At 53.2% G+C, this 16,000-nt stretch overlaps 1 protein-coding gene across 1 annotated transcript in view; it reads left to right on the forward strand.

Moving 5' to 3' along the window:
* Window positions 1-8,704: 8,704 nt before the first annotated feature.
* Window positions 8,705-16,000, forward strand: part of Hmcn2 (hemicentin 2) — a 108,546-nt gene continuing 101,250 nt past the window's right edge. The window contains exons 1-3 of the mRNA XM_090329396.1: window positions 8,705-8,717; window positions 9,046-9,192; window positions 9,276-9,626. Of these exons, the coding sequence (XP_090185522.1) occupies window positions 8,705-8,717; window positions 9,046-9,192; window positions 9,276-9,626 (511 nt within the window). The remainder of the gene's footprint in view (window positions 8,718-9,045; window positions 9,193-9,275; window positions 9,627-16,000) is intronic.

Raw genomic sequence — 16,000 nt, forward strand, 5'->3', positions numbered from 1 at the left:
GGCAAGTATGTCCATGTGATACAGTTCTGACCAATGGGATGAGAGTAATGAACAGCTTCTCTCCCTCTACTCCTGCTGGGTCAGGGCCTCCAAATCAAGTGTTCTTAGAATTGGGTCCCCAGCCCCACAGTGCCATGAGGCCAGCCCTGTACCATCTGCACTGAGACAAACCTCTGTCTTGATCATGCTATCCTGGGTCTTTATCCATCACCCATTTTTGTACTCCTTAATAGACCTGAGTTGTCCAAAGAGAAGAGACTTAGAGTCACTTCCAGGAGATGATCCGGATCCACCCAGCACACTACACTGAGCTCTTTTCTATGCCAGTGGACCAGATGCAAACAGCTAACCTTGGACCCTGGCGAGCTATCAGATTCACTTGGGTTAGTGCGTTGGCGCCCCCATGAGGCAACTACTAGCATGACAACATATTTACAGGCAAAGCTGCCAAGGCTCATGGAATGGGGTTTGGCCTAGCTGAGCCTGGGGTGGGGGTGGGGGCTTCTGGGATCTGGCCAGACATAGAGTTCTAGAGGAGGCTGCCTCTATAAATCAAGTCTGGGCAGCAGCCAGTTGCTCCTGATCTCTGTAGATGTCTGTTTTTTTGGTTTTTTTTTGGGGGGGGGCGGTGAGGTCTGCAGAAGAGGAACCCCTGGATGGGTGATCAGCATGAGGGCCAGGTCTAAGGGGGGGGGTGGCGGGGGTCTTGCTCAAAACTGCAGGCTAGGGGCCTGGAATTTGGCCTAGTGGCTGAGTGCTTGCCTAGCATGCACAAAGACCTAGGTTCAATTCCTCAGTACCACATATATATTTAAAAAAAAAAAAAAAGAAAGCTGGAAATGGTGCTGTGGCTCAAGTGGTAGAGCTCTAGGCTTGAGAAAACCCAATGACAGTGCTTAGGCCTTGAGTTCACGGCCCAGGACTGGAAAAAAAAAACAAACCCAAAAAATCCCAAGAAACTACAGGGTATTTGGGACATTGGATTCCAAAAGTATCAGGAGTGAACAGTGAGCTAAGGGGTCTTGGGATTTGGGTGGGGGCAGGTGGGGTATACCAGAAAGAGGGGGACCCAGGCAGCAGGATGCAGGAGGTGGTAGGGGTGAGTGTTACTCCTGGACACAGGGTATTGGCCATGGGACTCCATTGACAGGGATTCCTCACATGTCAGGTTCTGGCAGCCACAGGGTGACCATCAGAGCTGGGGGCTGGCTCTCAGCGCCTCTTTGTCCATGGCCCAGAGGCCATCACACCCGTGTACTCACCTGTCATCCTCCCTCCCAATAGCCACTGTTCTAGTCCTCATTTTCAGAGAAGGAGAAGGTGGAGTGGATTTGTGGCTAGGCCTGCTGGACATGGAGACACCGCCATCTCTTTGTCCTGATGTTCCCTCCTTTGGGTTGACTACATCCAGCACTTCCCAGACTGGAATTTTCCATAGGGTCCAAGGGCTGAGCTTACCTGTAAAAGGATACCCCACACCCTAATGGGAAGACAAGGGTGACCCCAGCTTCCTGGAACCCTATCTGTTGCCTGGGTAGTGGGGATGGACTGTCCTTGACTAGCCTCTTCTGGCTGCCTGGAGCAAAGCGTCATGAACCAGTCACTGTCTGTGTGTGTGTGTACAGAGATTTGAACTCAGGGCTGGCACTCTACCACTTGATCCATAGCTCTACTTGTGGCTCTTTGCTATGTGCAACTAAGAGTCTCATGGACTTTCCTGCCCAGGTTGGCTTTGAACCAAGGTCCTCAGATCTCAGCCTTTTGAATAGCTAGGCTTGACAGAAATAAGCCATGCCATTTGACTTCCTAATTGACAGCCATGAGACCCTTTCCTGATGTCATGCTTGTCTTGACTGAAGGCCAATCAGGCAGGCAGCTGTTCTAAACCCATATCCCTGAGAAGCTAAGATCAGCCACGGGTCCTTTATGCTGAAGCACAACTCTGGTTGCTCCAGCCACTGTTCACCTATGGCCATTTCAAATAACCCGTGATAGACTTTTCCATCACAAGTCTAGGTGAGCTCTGATAACTATGCAGCCAAAAAACGCCTTTCAGTGGTGCAGCAGAGCGTTTGGGACAGGTGCAAACACAGTCCTTCATTTGCATAAGAGACTGCTTTGATTGGTTAGCATGAGCTCTCATTTGCATGAGGGACTGTGTCATGATTGGTGCAAACACAGTCCTTCATTTGCATAAAGGGGCACAGTGATTGGTTCAGGCACTCTTGCCACAACCCTTTTCTCCTTACAGAAGTATAGTGTTTGGGAGGAGCTGGAGCACAAAGTGCTGTCCCCTTGTGTTGTAAAATAAGCCCAATCAAAGGCTTTCCTTGCTTACTTTTTTTTTTTTTAATTAGCAAAACTGGGGCTTGAACTCAGGGTTTTGTGCTTGTGAAGTAGCTACACGCCCAGCCCTTTTTTCTGTAGCTATTTTTCAGGGAAGGTTTTGCATTTTTGCCTGGACTGGCATCACGGATCTTTCCACTGAGAGCCAGCTGGGCTGGGCTCACAGGTGTGTGCTCCATGCTCACCTTATTCATTGAGATCAGGTCTTGCTAACTTTTTTTTTTTTTTTTTAACCCAGGCTGGCTTCAAACTGTAGTTCTTCTGGTCTTGGGGTTACAGGTGTGAGCAACTGCACCCGGCCTGTTTCTACTTTTGGTCTTCATGATGAGTAGAGCAGATGGGGCTGGTAACACACACAGAGGGAAGAGGGGGGGAGGCAGAGGCAGAGCTGACAGTTGCAGTGTCCAGGGCGGAAGTGGTGGAGACAAGGAGAGACGGTGGAAGTAGAGAGAAGTTAAGAGGTGGACAGCTGGGGCTGAGGAAAGACAGAAGGTTTGTGAAGAGCTGGAGCAGAGAAACAACAGACCCCGGTCCCTGGAAGACTTCCAGAGAGCTGCTCGGCCCCACAGATCCCAGAGCTTAACACTTGTGGGTCTGGGTTCCCCAGACCCAAGGCACGGATGACAGCCACACCACTAGGGGGCGCCGCTTGCTGCTGAATATTGCAGAAGCTGTGGGTAACAAAAACTATTGAAAGTCCTCCTTCTCACCTACCCACAAGGCCATCCAGGTAGAGCAATAGGTCCCCAGCCAGATGACTGGTAACTGGGGGTGTCTGTGCTGCTATAAGCAGCTGGCTTATGTGGGTGTTCACACGGGAACTGCAGAATCTTGATTGGTGCTGCCTCTGAGGCCATCGCAATCCCTGCCAAGCCCACAGATTGAGTTTGCTGCAGTTGCCACTTGGGGACACCAGCTTCTTTGGATCTCAGACCTCAGCCCCAGAGGCCAGCCTGGTAGAAAGCTAGGGGTTGGCATTTGTGCCAAGACAATTTCTTGGTGCCATGCCTCAAGCCCCCCCCCCTTTTTTGCTTTTATTTTTCAAGTAGGGAAGATGTCTCATTTTCCCAGACTGTGATCTTCCTACTTACACTTTCTGCACAGCTGGTTTTGGCCAAACGTAAGAAACATGAACTACAAGGTCCATGCTGTTATTCTGTGCAGTAGTGGCTGAGTGTCATGCACGAGGCCCTTGTACAAAACGCCAGGTGAGAGAGCATAAGGTCTCCCTGGTAACCACATCCACCTCCTATATTGTGGCCCTTGGCAAGCAGCAAGTCTTCATGCTCAGAAGGTTACGACCTGTAGTCTGGGCCAGATTGTGGTTTCTGTCCATCAGATCTTCCAAACTCGCTTCTGGGGAAGAGGTTTCAGGCTCTATTAATTAGAATGTCCTTAAGCTGATTACTTTGGCAATTCTCATCAAAGGTCAGTTGCCATTCCTTGGTCTGTTTCCTTGGCGACATCGTCTCGGTGACCCTGCCCATTCTCAATGGACCATACCTAAGGGTAAATTAAATGAAACGGGCAGGGCCTTGAAGGGTCTGGTACCTGAACTCCAACCTGGGCCTCTAACCCAGCATGCCCCTGGCAGGGCCTGGCCCAGCCTCACTGGGAAGCAGAGGAGGCCAGCAGGGGCTCTGGTTTTCCATCTGCCTTCCCCAGGAAGCCTCCTCCAGCTCTTTAAGGCCTAAGCTGGTGCACACCTGTAGTCCCAACCCCTGGGGAGGCTGAGGCGAAAGGATCACTTGAGCCTGGGACTCAGCAACTGAGCAACATAGCCAAAGACACTGCAATGGCATGCACACCACAGAACGTCCACTGGGTCAGTATTTTAAGGTGGACAATTCAGTAGCAGCATGTTTACAGTGTGGTAGGACTGCTACCACTATTTAGTTCTAAAAGATTTTTTTTTTTTTTTGGTTGAGCTTGGGACTTGAATTCTGGGCCTAGGCATTGTCCCTGAGCTCTTCAGCTCAAGGCTAGTTTTCTATCACATGAGCCACAGCGTGGCTTCCTTAAAACATTTTCATCACCACAAAAGGTGTGTGTGTGTGTGTGTGGGCGCGCACTTGTGTGCCTCTCCTGGGTCTTGAATGCATGGCCTGGGAGTTGTCCTTCAGCATTTTTGCTCAAGGTTAGAGCTCCACCACTTGAGCTACAGCTCCACGTTCAGCTTTTTGGTAGTTAATTGGAGGTACGAATGTCACAGATTTTTCTGTTGGGGATGGCTTTAAACCATGGTCCTCAGATCTCAGTCTCCTGAGCAGCTAGAAACCCCAGCCCATTGGACAGTATCTCCCTATCTTTTCAGTCATGACCATGAACATCTTCGATGTTTAGGGATAGATTGTTTTGGATACTTGCAGATGCTATATACATGGAATTGTCGATTTTTTTTCCTGTCCTAAGGCTTAAACTTAGAACCTGAGCACTGACCTTGAGCTCTTTCACTCAAGGCTGGTGCTCTACCACTTTGAGCCACAGTGCCACTTCAGTTTTTCTGGTGGTTCATTGGAGATAAGAATCTCACAGACTTTCCTGCCCAGGCTGGCTTTGAACCATGATCCTCAGATCTCATCCTCTGAGTAGCTGGGATCACAGGCACGAGCCACCAGTGCCCACCTTAGAATGTGCTGTCTCTGTGCCTTCATTCTGTGGCTGGTTCAGCTCTGTGCCGGGCTCATGACCGAGGCTCGGGTGGGGGACTCACCTCTCCCGGGAGCACTTGGCTCTGACTTAACTTCCCGTGTTTGTTCTTGTTTATGGGCATGAGCAACAGTTCCCGTCTCTTAAGCTGCTCCAGGACTCCTTGGGATGGCCTCAAACCATTCCTGATGGCCTCCCCGCCCCCTGTGCGTGGGAGGCTGGTCCCGAGGGGGTCTGGGCTGGGCATAAATCAACCAATCACCTGATGGCTCCATGGCTCCTGGCTGTGATGACTGGAACTTCTGGGCCACCCGCCTGTCCTCAGGAGTCCCATTCACCCAGCAGAGCCAGCATCTCGGCCCTCTCTGCAGGCCACAAGAGACCCCCTTTGCTCGATCCCGCTCCCCCATGGTTCCGTACCTGGCAGAGATAGGAAAGAACCACGGCTGAGTCTTGCTGGCAGCGTGGGGGGTGAGGGTGTTACTTGTCTGCCAATGACATCGAGTTTCTTGTGGGTTCACTGAGACCCTGAGGAGGGAGGGGGAGGGGGTCGGCTGGAGGGGGGGAGCATCACAGGCTTTATAAGAAGACAGGTGCAGATACAAGGTCTAGTCTGGACACAGGGTTGTCCCTGAGCCTCAGTTTCCCCAGGTGTGGTATGGAGAGGAGATGCTGGTGTTGGTGGCAGCACAGGGTCTGGGAAGATTGACCACATTACCATTGGCTGCTGCAGAGCTGGGGAGGGGAAGGGAGAGGACAGGAGGGGGAGGGGGACCCAGACTGTGGCATGGGTGGGGAGCAGAAGATGAGGGAGGACACTGATATAGCCAAATGTCTGGAGCCCTGGGCTCTGATCCCGTGGCCGGCCTCCCGTGGCTGACCTCCCGTGGCTGGCCTTGGAGGCCCCAAGTGGACAGGACAGTGCCGGGTTCCCCAGCCAGTGTTCAACAGTGCAGTTTCCATAGCAAACATGTGGTGAGTTCGGACACAAATAACCCCACTGAGACCACGCCTTCTGGAAACAGCGGACAAATATGGGTTATCTTGAGTTCAAAAATGGGGCTCCCACAGGGGCCTGGAGCAGTGGGGGTGGCTGGGTGGGGGAGGGTGGCCGAGCTCCTCGAGCTTCCTCTGGGAAGTGCAGGTTTTGCTCACCGTGGTGCAATGGGGGGGTCACACATGGGCATCTCTGGGCCCCCAAGATGCTTGTGCCCTGGGGTGGCAGGTGCAGTCTGATGGAAGCTGTGTTCTGGCTCCCCCTCCATGGCCCTGAGGAGCTTAGAGGGACTTCTCTCATCCTCGGGTCCCAGGTGGGGCCCTCCCCTCCCCCGGGGTGCACGCAGCAGCCAGAGTCTTTGGAAGTTTTCCCCTAGCCTCTGCTCCCCCTCTGTCGGGGTTTTTAGCACTCTTTGCCTCCTGACCAGCAGGAAGGGCAAAGAGAACACGCCCCGACTAAGACGAGACCGAGAAAGGATAGGGCCGGCTGGCCGCCTTCACCCAGCCCTCCCTCTCCAGAGGGAAGACACAGACGCACCAGGGAGAATGTCTCAGCAGACTCGTTTAATGGGAAGATACCAGGGGCTAAAGAAAGAAGCAGGAATCTATTAACATAAAAGTAGGCAGGACAGGGGGAGGTAGGTGAGGTCAGAGAGGGCGGTGGGGCCAATCCATGGGTTTGAGGTAGCCTTATTTTACATCACAAACCATAGCCAAACCTCCCAACCAGGAGACAGGCAGGTTGCATCTCCAAAACCAGAAAGTGAGCACTGGGCCACAAGGTAGGCCCTTTACCCTTGATGTGACTGCCCCACACCCCTCCAGTCATTGTACAATGGGGGAACCGGGTTCTGGGGATTGGAGGCCTGGGCTCCAGGTCTCCAGGCCATGGAGAAGCCCGGGCAGGATTCTGCAGGCCCTCTGGGACAGCCTCAGCTCCCTCCCCATGTGACCAGCTAAGTCTGCTTCCTGCTCTCCTATGCATAGCTCCCTGTACCCTGGTGAGAGGCCCCAGGTAGGTGAGCGGGTACTCAGGTCCTCTGTGAGCTGGCCTTTGTCCTCCCCTGCACTGTCCCTTTCCTGTGGCTGGGGACCCACTGGCAGCAAATCTTCCTGGCTCTGCTCCGGCTGTTCTAGCTCTTTCCGGTGCCCTTTCTGGTTTGTGAGCCCTTCTCACTGGCTCGAGGCTCGCTCACTGGTGGCCTCCTCTGACCCCTCAGGTTGAGCCCCTCCCACTCTGGGCTTGGTAACCCCGCCATTAGCACTTAGCTCACTGACTTAGAATTATTTGTTTTCGCATCTCTACCCCCCCTCCCCCCGCCAGGGGCGAGAGTGTGTCTTCTGTTTCTGTGCCCCTCCGCCTTGCACTGCAGAGCCAGTGTTTGTGGAGTGAATAACTGAAGGACCTATTTGTCTAGAGTAATCATATGTGTATACTCTGGGCCTGACCTGTCTCAGTTCGGTCCTGGTTCTGGCTTTGCTTTCCTGTAGCTGGGGCCTCTCCCTTTCCTTCAAGTTGGCCCAGCCCTGCCCACATCTGGGGGCCAAGGCCACCCTTTGCCCCTGGGAGATTTAGAGCCACAAGGATAGGAGACTCAGCTCGGTCTTGAACTTGAGGGCCTCTGGGACAGACAGCTCCATGGGTGACCATTTTCCTGGGTCCCTGGCCAATGCCTAGCTGACACCTGCTGCCTTATAGAGGTGGCACATGTCCACTGGGCATCTGCCATGAGCCAGGCACCAGGCCTGTGGTTGTGGCTCCTGTGGGGTGGAAGGGGAGGCCTCGGACATGGCCGATGAGAAAACATACAGCCAGGACCAAGGCTGGACAAGGGTGGTGGGCAGCCCCAGGGGTGTGTCTCAGGTGTCCCCACAGGTAACCCTCCCCCACCCCCCGCGATCCTCAGGGTGCCTCATCCATGCATGGAGATTACAGTGTGCTCACAGGAGCGACGGATCACCAGCTTCTCACCACAGCAATCATTTCAGTTTCTATTCCTCCAAAGAGCTGGGGGCTGATCAAAGGCGACTGAGCCCGGGAGTTTGGCCTAGTGGTAGAGTGCTTGCCTAGCATGCACCAAGACCCGGGTTTAATTCCTTAGTACCACATACATAGAAAAAAAAAAAAGCCAGAAGTGGTGCTGTGGCTCACATGGTAGAGCTCTACCTTGAGAAAACCCAAGGACAGTGCTCAGGCTCTGAGCCCAAGCCCAGGACTGGAAAAAAAAAAGTGTGTGTGGGGGGGACTAAGACCCAGACTTGCCCCCAGGGTCCTCCCAGGCCACTGGAGAGGCCTGAGAGAGTGGGGAACAGTTGCCACGGGGTGTGGGAGAGAGCGAGCGTCCTAGCTCAGTCAGATGGCGGAGGGAGCGTTGGCAGGGAGAGCAGAGTGACCTTGAGCAGGTGACCTCTCTTCTCTGAGCCTCAATTTCCTCCAGGTGTAAACAGGATTCAGAGTGGCCTGGTACTGTGGCTCCTGCCTGTCGTCCTGGCTACTCAAGAGGCTGAGATCGATTGCCAGCGGCAGCAGTCAAGTCCATGAACCTCTTCTCTAGTTAACCAACCAAAAGCTGACCCGGCGCTGTGACTCCCTGGCACAGTGCCGGTCTCGGGTGAAAAAGGTAACAAGCAGCACCCAGGGGCGGAACTCAACACACTTCCAGCAGGTGAGAGGAGCTCGGAGCTGAGGGGGTGTGGTGTGAGCCCCACGGCCATGGGGCTTGGGGGTAAGTACAGTGCTTGCCTCGGATACACAGAGCCCTGGTTCAGTGCCTCAGTACCACATACACAGAAGAAGCTTCAAGTGGCACCGTGGCTCCTTAGAGGGAGCGCAGGGACAGTGTCCAGGCTCTGGGTTCAAGCCCCAGGAAACAACAACAACAACAACAAACAACAACAACAACGGAGTCCCCAACCAAACAAGCTCAAGTTGGGCCCAGGGGTCTAAGGCCTGCAGCCCTATTCCCGGGCGCTTTCCCGTCATCACACTCACCCCCCATCCCCATCCTTCCACTCCGGCCCGCCCCTCCTCCCCCTCCACGCCCTCCCGCCCAGACGCCCCCCCTCCGCCCGCCCCCGCCCCGCCCCCCTCCGCACCAGCGGAGTCGCAGGTGTCGCCGCCTCCGCCCCTCGGCGGCCCCGCCTCCTCCGCCCTGCTCAGCCCCGCGTCCTCCTCTAACCTCGGGCCGCGGGGCTGGGAAAGTTTGAGTCACGGTCCGGGAGCGCAGGGGCGGGCGGCTGTCCTGCACGGTGGGCTCTGGGATCCGCCTCGGGCTCCCACTAAGGGAACCCCGGTGTCCGCGCGCCCGCTGGTCCCGTGCGCCCCGGCCACGCCGGCACCGCGCCGGGCGCCTCCGCGCGCCTCGCCATGCCCCGGGCTCCGGGCGCCTCCGCGCGCCTCGCCATGCCCCGGGCGCCGCTCCTGTGGTTGCTGGCCACGGTGTCCGCGGCCGCGGCCTCGCTGCCCCCCAGCCCCGGGGCGGCCACCCTGGCCTTCGTCTTCGATGTCACCGGCTCCATGCGCGACGACCTGATGCAAGTGATCGACGGCGCCGCGCGCATCCTGGAGCGCAGCCTCAGCGGGGGCGGCGGCCAGGCCATCGCCAACTACGCGCTGGTGCCCTTCCACGACCCAGGTAGCGCCCCGTCCGGACCCCCCACCCCCCGCGCCCCGCCACTTCTGCCATCACCCGCCAAGGCCTGGGCGCCCTGGGCGCATCTGAAGGTCCGCGGTCCCGCCGCGCAGGGGGGCGCAGGCCGCCTGGGGCAGCCCTTGCCTCTCCTCTGCCACTGCTCAGCTCATGGCACGGAGCCAGGGTGGGGCAGAGGGTTTCAGTGCCCGGGTCTGCCCCTCCAGCTGTGAGAACCTCACCTTTCTGGTCCTCTATTTCTCCACTGGGGACAAACAAGGTGCAACCCTGGGCGATTTGCATTTTCCCTTTGGATTTTCTTAGAATCCACCCCTCTTAGCCTCTGAAGGCCAGGGCGGCCCCAGAGGCCAGCCTAGGGGCGAAATGGGGTTTGCTATGGATTCCACGGGAGAACAACTCCCTGCAGCCTGGCCCCTTACCTAATGGCACTTAGAGAAGCCACAGCTGGGAAGCCAGGTCCTCAGCTCCTCCTGCGGTTGCCCCAGCTGGGCCGCCTGCCTTTCAGTTCATGTTAGGGGAATCCCTTGAAAGGGGTCTCTCCCCAACCCCTCCTGGAAAGCTCCCTGGAAAATAGGGATGGAGTGTCTTTGAACTGGAGTGTGTGTGTGTGTGTGTGCATACTGGTTAGTGGGTCTTGAACTCAGAGCCATGCACTCTTCTGTGGCTTTTCCCACTGAGGGCTGGTGCTCTGCCCCTTGAGTCTCATCTGTACTTCCAGTAATTGGAGTTGAGAGTCTCTTGGACTTGTGTGCCCAGGTCTGCTTTAGACAGGATCCTCAGATCTCAGCCTCCTGAGTCGCAAGGATTACAGGCATAAGCCACCCTGCCCAGCCTTGTATTACTGTTCGCTGTATTCCCTCTCTTTGCCAGCTCCTCTCTGTCCAGAGGATGACTTCAGAAAGAAGGAAGGAGGGAAGGAAGACTCCTTGCAAAAGCTGGCAGTGTAAAGAGTTTCAGCAGGGCTGGGAGGTTGGCCTAGTGCTAGAGTGCTTGTCTGGCACACACAAAGACCTGGGTTTGATTCCTCAGTACCACACACATAGAAAAAGCCAGAAGTGGAGCTGTGGCCACGTAGTAGAGCTCTAGTCTTGAGAAAGCCCAAGGACAGTGCTCAGGCCCTGAGCTCAAGCCCCAAGGACTGGCAAAAAAAAAGTAGTTTCAGCTGGATGTGAGCAGGTCCATGAATCCATTATTACGGGCACTGGAAGGGTCCCCAATATTTCTGGGCCATGTTGCTATCGTCAGGGTCTGGAGGCCCCTGTTTCCAGAAGAGCTGGACTTCTTTGGGATGTACAGTTCAAAGCCTAGAAACCAGGGCTCTAGAAAAGTCTGAGTACTCAAGAAGCAGCCTCCACTCAGGGTGAGGGTGCAGCAAGGCTGGGCATTGTGTGAAGGTGTGTGCATGTATGTGTGTGTGCACATATGGGTACATGTGTGTGTGTGAACTGTGTCTCCGGCTTTGTCTCTGTTTTTTACCTCCAACTCTCACCAGCTTTCTAGGATTATACTTGGGTTTCTTTGTTTTGTCTTCTTCTCTTCTCTTTCTCCCTTCCTTCCTTTCTTTTGTTGTTGTTGGTTATGGGGCTTGAACTCTGGGCCTGGGTGCTGTCCCTGAGCTCTTCAGCTCAAGGCTGCTACCCTGCTCCTTGAGCCATAGCACCACTTCCCATTTTCTAGTGTTAAATTGGAGATAAGAGTCTTAGTCTGTAGTGTCCAGGCTGGCTTTGAACCAGGATCCTCAGATCTCAGCTCCCTGAAGTACCTAGGATTACAGGCATGAGCCACCATGCCCGGTTTTCTTCTTCATCTTCTTATTTATTTATTTTGTCAGTCCTGGGGCTTGAACTCAGGGCTTGGGTACTGTTCCTGAGCTTCATTGCTCAAGGCTAGTACCCTACCACCTGGAACCACAGTGCTACTTACAGTTTGGTGGTTCCCTGGAGATGTGTCTCAGACTTTCCTTCCCTGGCTGGCTTCGATCGTTGAGCCTTAGATCTCAGCCCCCTGCGTAGCTAGGATGACGGGTGTGTACCACTGGCTCCCGTTTACTTGGGTTTCTTAAGAAGTCTTAGGAAGAGAGTTTAAACATCACTTGACACCTCGTACCCCAAATCAAGAGTGGGGCCTGAGTGCCACTTCCCCAGGGCCCCTGCCAGGAGACTTGGTTCCTGGTTTATGGGTTCTGCTGGTCTTTGCGAAGCCTCACAGCAGCTCAGGACTGCCGTCCTTGAGGTCCGATAGTGTCAGGGGCGTTCCTTGCTCCCCTGCTCTGCTCATGAATTTCAGGGTCCTTCTACTTCCTCTTCTGTCTGGGCACAGTGCTCGGGTACAGCTGTCCAGCCTTCTCCAGGCTCAGCTCGTCAATATCTCTCCCTTTTGACAGAAAAGCCTAAATTGTCACCGCCCCCCCACCTGGATCCCTGGGTCCTCGCATGGAGGGGTCCTCCCCACCCCCGAACCCCCACATAGGGTAGTGTCCCCCGGGGGTGGACAGTGGAGGCTGGCAGGGCTCATCTAAAGAGTCAGCAACCTGAGGGGGGGATCGCCAGGAGGAGCAGACAGTGACATGGTAACAGGGGGTAATGTGGTGACATGGTGACAGGAGGTGACATGGTGACGTGAGGCTGAGGCGGGAAGGCATCCAGGTGGGTGAGGGGAAGGCGGGAGTTTTGACCCTTTGCCTAGCAGAGATGCAGTTGGGACCAAGGAGTTTCTGGGGTGCTGAGTGGGGGCTGGAGGACAGGTGGTGGGGGAGGCTGGTGGAAGGGAGGGTCTGTGCTCGTCTGGAGCTTTGCTCTCTCCTTGTATGGACTGGGCTGGAGCCTGGACTTGGAGCTGAGTCAGCAAGTGGAACGGGGAAGGGGGGTGGGGGGGGAGGAGGGAGGGGAGAGGGCGCACAGGCCCTGTGCCCCGTGAGTGTAAAATGCAATGTGGCCGCAAGATGAAACTTCCAAGCAGCTCATTTGGCTGGAAATCCACATGGTTTCCAGTTTTAATACTGAAAGTCAAATACTGAGATTCCCTGAGTGTGAACCAACATCCCTCCCTCCCTCCCTCCCTCCTTCCCTCTCTCTCTTCCTTCCTTCCTTTTTCCTCTCTCCCTTCTTCTCCCTCGGTTGTCTTTCATCTATTTCCCTCCCTCTCTCCTTTCCTTCTTCCTTCTCTTCCATCCCTTATCATCACCCCTCCCTCCCTCCCTCCCTCCCTCCCTCCCCCCCCTCCCTCCTCTCCCCTCCCTCTCACTGCCTGGCTCTCCTGGAGGACTGAGTTCCTCTGTGGAGTTCCTGGGCCCTGTATGGCACACGGGTGTGAGGGCCCCTTTTCCTGTTGTCTTCTGGGGGAATTCCTCCAGAAGTGTTTCAGGTCCTTTCCGTCCTGCTCTTCCAGTGCTAGGATTAGGAAAAATGTTTTTATCCTGACTTGAGAGATGGCTTTTTTGTTCTGTTGCCTCTCAGCACAGTTTCAAGTACTTAGTGGATGTGTGTGTGTGTGTGTGTGTGTGTGTGTGTGTGCACATGCATGTGAGCGCACACACTCGTAGTTTTTCCCCTTTTATGAGTTGTGCTTATTTCCTAATTTTTTTTTGCCAGTCCTGGGGCTTGAACTCAGGGCCTGAGCACTGTCCTTGGGCTTTCTCAGGACTAGTGGTCTGCCATTTGAGCCACAGCACCACTTATGGCTTTTTCTATAGATGTGGTACCCAGGTCCTTGTGCATGCTAGGCAAGCACTCTACCACTAGGCCAAACTCCCGGCCCTTTATTTCCTAATTTTATTTACTTTTTTTTGGTCCCTCAGACTTGCCTGTCTGAGCTGGCTTCAAACTGCCATCCTCAGGTCTCAACCTCTTGAGTACCAAGAATTACATGTCTGGGCCACCCGTGCCTGGCTTATTTTTTAATTTTTATTTGATTTCCTAATTTGTAAAATCAAAAGTCAGAGTGGATTTCTTTCCAACTGACATGAGCTCTTTGTGTTGATGCCACAGACAGTTTTGTTCTGTGCTTGTATTTTGCCTGACCATGGCCTCTCTGTGTTGTCTGTGAGTTCTATAAATGCCTATGTTGAGAGATTGACTGATTTATTTTTCTTTTATGGGTTTTCTCACTTACATGTTTAGAAAAGTGTTTTCTTTTTCAAAAAAATTCTGTCACAAAATCAGATATTCTGATCATTTGTTTTTCTTTCTCTCTTGGTATTTAATCCTTTCACCTGGAATTTAAAAAATGGCACAAGGGGGCTAGGAGTTTGGCCTAGTGGTTAAAGTGCTTGCCTAGCATGCACAAAGACCCGGGTTCGATTCCTTGGTACCACATACATAGAAAAAAGCCAGAAGTGGTGCTGTGGCTTAAGTGATAGAGCTCTATCCTTGAGAAAAATCCAAGGACAGTGCTCAGGCCCTGATCTCAAGCCCAGGACTGGCAAAAAAAAAAAAAAAAAAAGGTACAAAGTGAAAACCATTGGTGAACTACCCCAGGGGCTGGGACTGCATGGGACAGCATGGGATGGCATGGTGAATGGTGCAGGGACCTTTGAGGAACTTGCTCTGTCCTTCTCATGACGCAGACCCAGCTACTTCATCACCCAGGGATTTATCCAGCCTTCCATGGCATGCGCTAGTTCTGGTGCCAGGAGCACACTACATTAATCATTAATATTTATAATATTAATGGAGTACCTTCTTTTACTTGTATTTTGTTTAAAAAGTTAAAGTTGTTATAAAGGTGATGTACAGAGGGTTACAGTTATATAAGTCAGGCAATGAGTACATTTCTTCTTGGGCATTGTCTTCCCTTCCCTCTCTCCCTCCTATCGCCCCCCCATAAGTTGTATAGTTCATTTTCAACATAGTATTTGTGTTTTCTTTTGATTTTTCTTGAGACAAGGTCTTACTATTCAGCCCAGGCTGGCCTTGAATTCCGATAGTCCTGTCTCAGCCCCGCATGTGCTAAGATTACACGCAAGCATCGCCATACCTGGCTTTGTGGGTATTTTTTAATATTAAAATTATAACAACCTGTAATCCTCACTACTCAGGATGCTGAGATCTAAGGATCATGGCTCACATTCAGCCAGGGTAGGGAGGTCTGTGATACTCTTATCACCAATTAACCACCAGAAAACCAGAAGTGGTGCTACCACTCAAAGTGGTAGAGTGCTAGCCCTGAGTGAAAAAGCTCCAGGACAGCGCCCAAGCACTGAGTTCAAGCCACATGAACTGACAACAAACAAACAAACAAGTGGTAGAGTTTGCTAACAGGTGCTCCACCACGTGAGTCATAGCTCCAGTGATTTTTTTTTTTGCCAGTCCTGGGCTTGAGCTCAGGGCCTGAGCACTGTCCTTGGACTTTCTCAAGGCTAGAGCTCTACCACTTGAGCCTCAGCACCATTCTGGCTTTTTTTTTTCTATGTATGTGGTACTGAGGAATTGAACCCGGGTCTTCGTGCATGCTAGGAAAACACTCTTACCACTAGGCCAAACTCCCAGCCCCAACTATTTTTTTTTTAATAGAGTCTCTTGTTTTTTGCCCAAGTCAACTGTCTAGACCACAATCCTATTCACACCTCCTAAGTAGTGTGGCTGACAGGCGCACACTATCATACCCAGCTTGTTGGTTGAGATGGGAGCCTAGCTAACTTTTATTGCTGCCGCTGGCCTTGAATCTCAATCCTCCTAATTTCTGCCTCCTGAGTGGCTGGGATTACAGGTATGAGCCATTGTGTCTGTTTTTGCCAAGCAGTGACCAGATGTTTTGACCCTGGTGTCATTGCAATTTATCTGGTGTTTTGTGATTAAGAGCAAGAGAGAAAAAGACAGAATGGTGGGTGGTGACACGCGTTCACAACACGGGTGATGGACAGGACAGCCTGGTTGTGTGTCAGCTTCTCCTCTGTTTAGGAGGAAGTCGCTGTGGAAAGCCCACCTGCACAGAATGGGAACTTCCGGGCCACATGAATTATGTACAACTCTTCTGCTTGTGAAAATTGTCTTTCATTCATTCATTCATTCATTCATTCATTCTTCAATCATTTCTATCAGCCTGGAACTATGGGCTGTAATACCGTGGGTTATGATTGAGGATGATGTGGTTCATTTTCTGGGTCAAATTATTTAAACTCTGCTCACTGGACGCTCACTCTGTTGGCTTTTATTCATATTTGACTCTTGTATTTTTTTATGCCAGTCCTGGGGCTTGAACTCAGGGCCTGAGCACTGTCCTTGGACTTTCTCAAGGCTAGAGCTCTACCACTTGAGCCTCAGCACCATTTCCGGCTTTTTTCTATGTATGTGGTACTGAGAAATTGAACCCGGGTCTTCATGCATGCTAGGCAAGCACTCTGCCACTAGGCCAAACTCCTG

This window comes from Megascapheus bottae, chromosome 3 (assembly GCF_031878675.1).
Source record: "Megascapheus bottae isolate mThoBot1 chromosome 3, mThoBot2.hap1, whole genome shotgun sequence".
Taxonomy (NCBI): domain Eukaryota; kingdom Metazoa; phylum Chordata; class Mammalia; order Rodentia; family Geomyidae; genus Megascapheus; species Megascapheus bottae.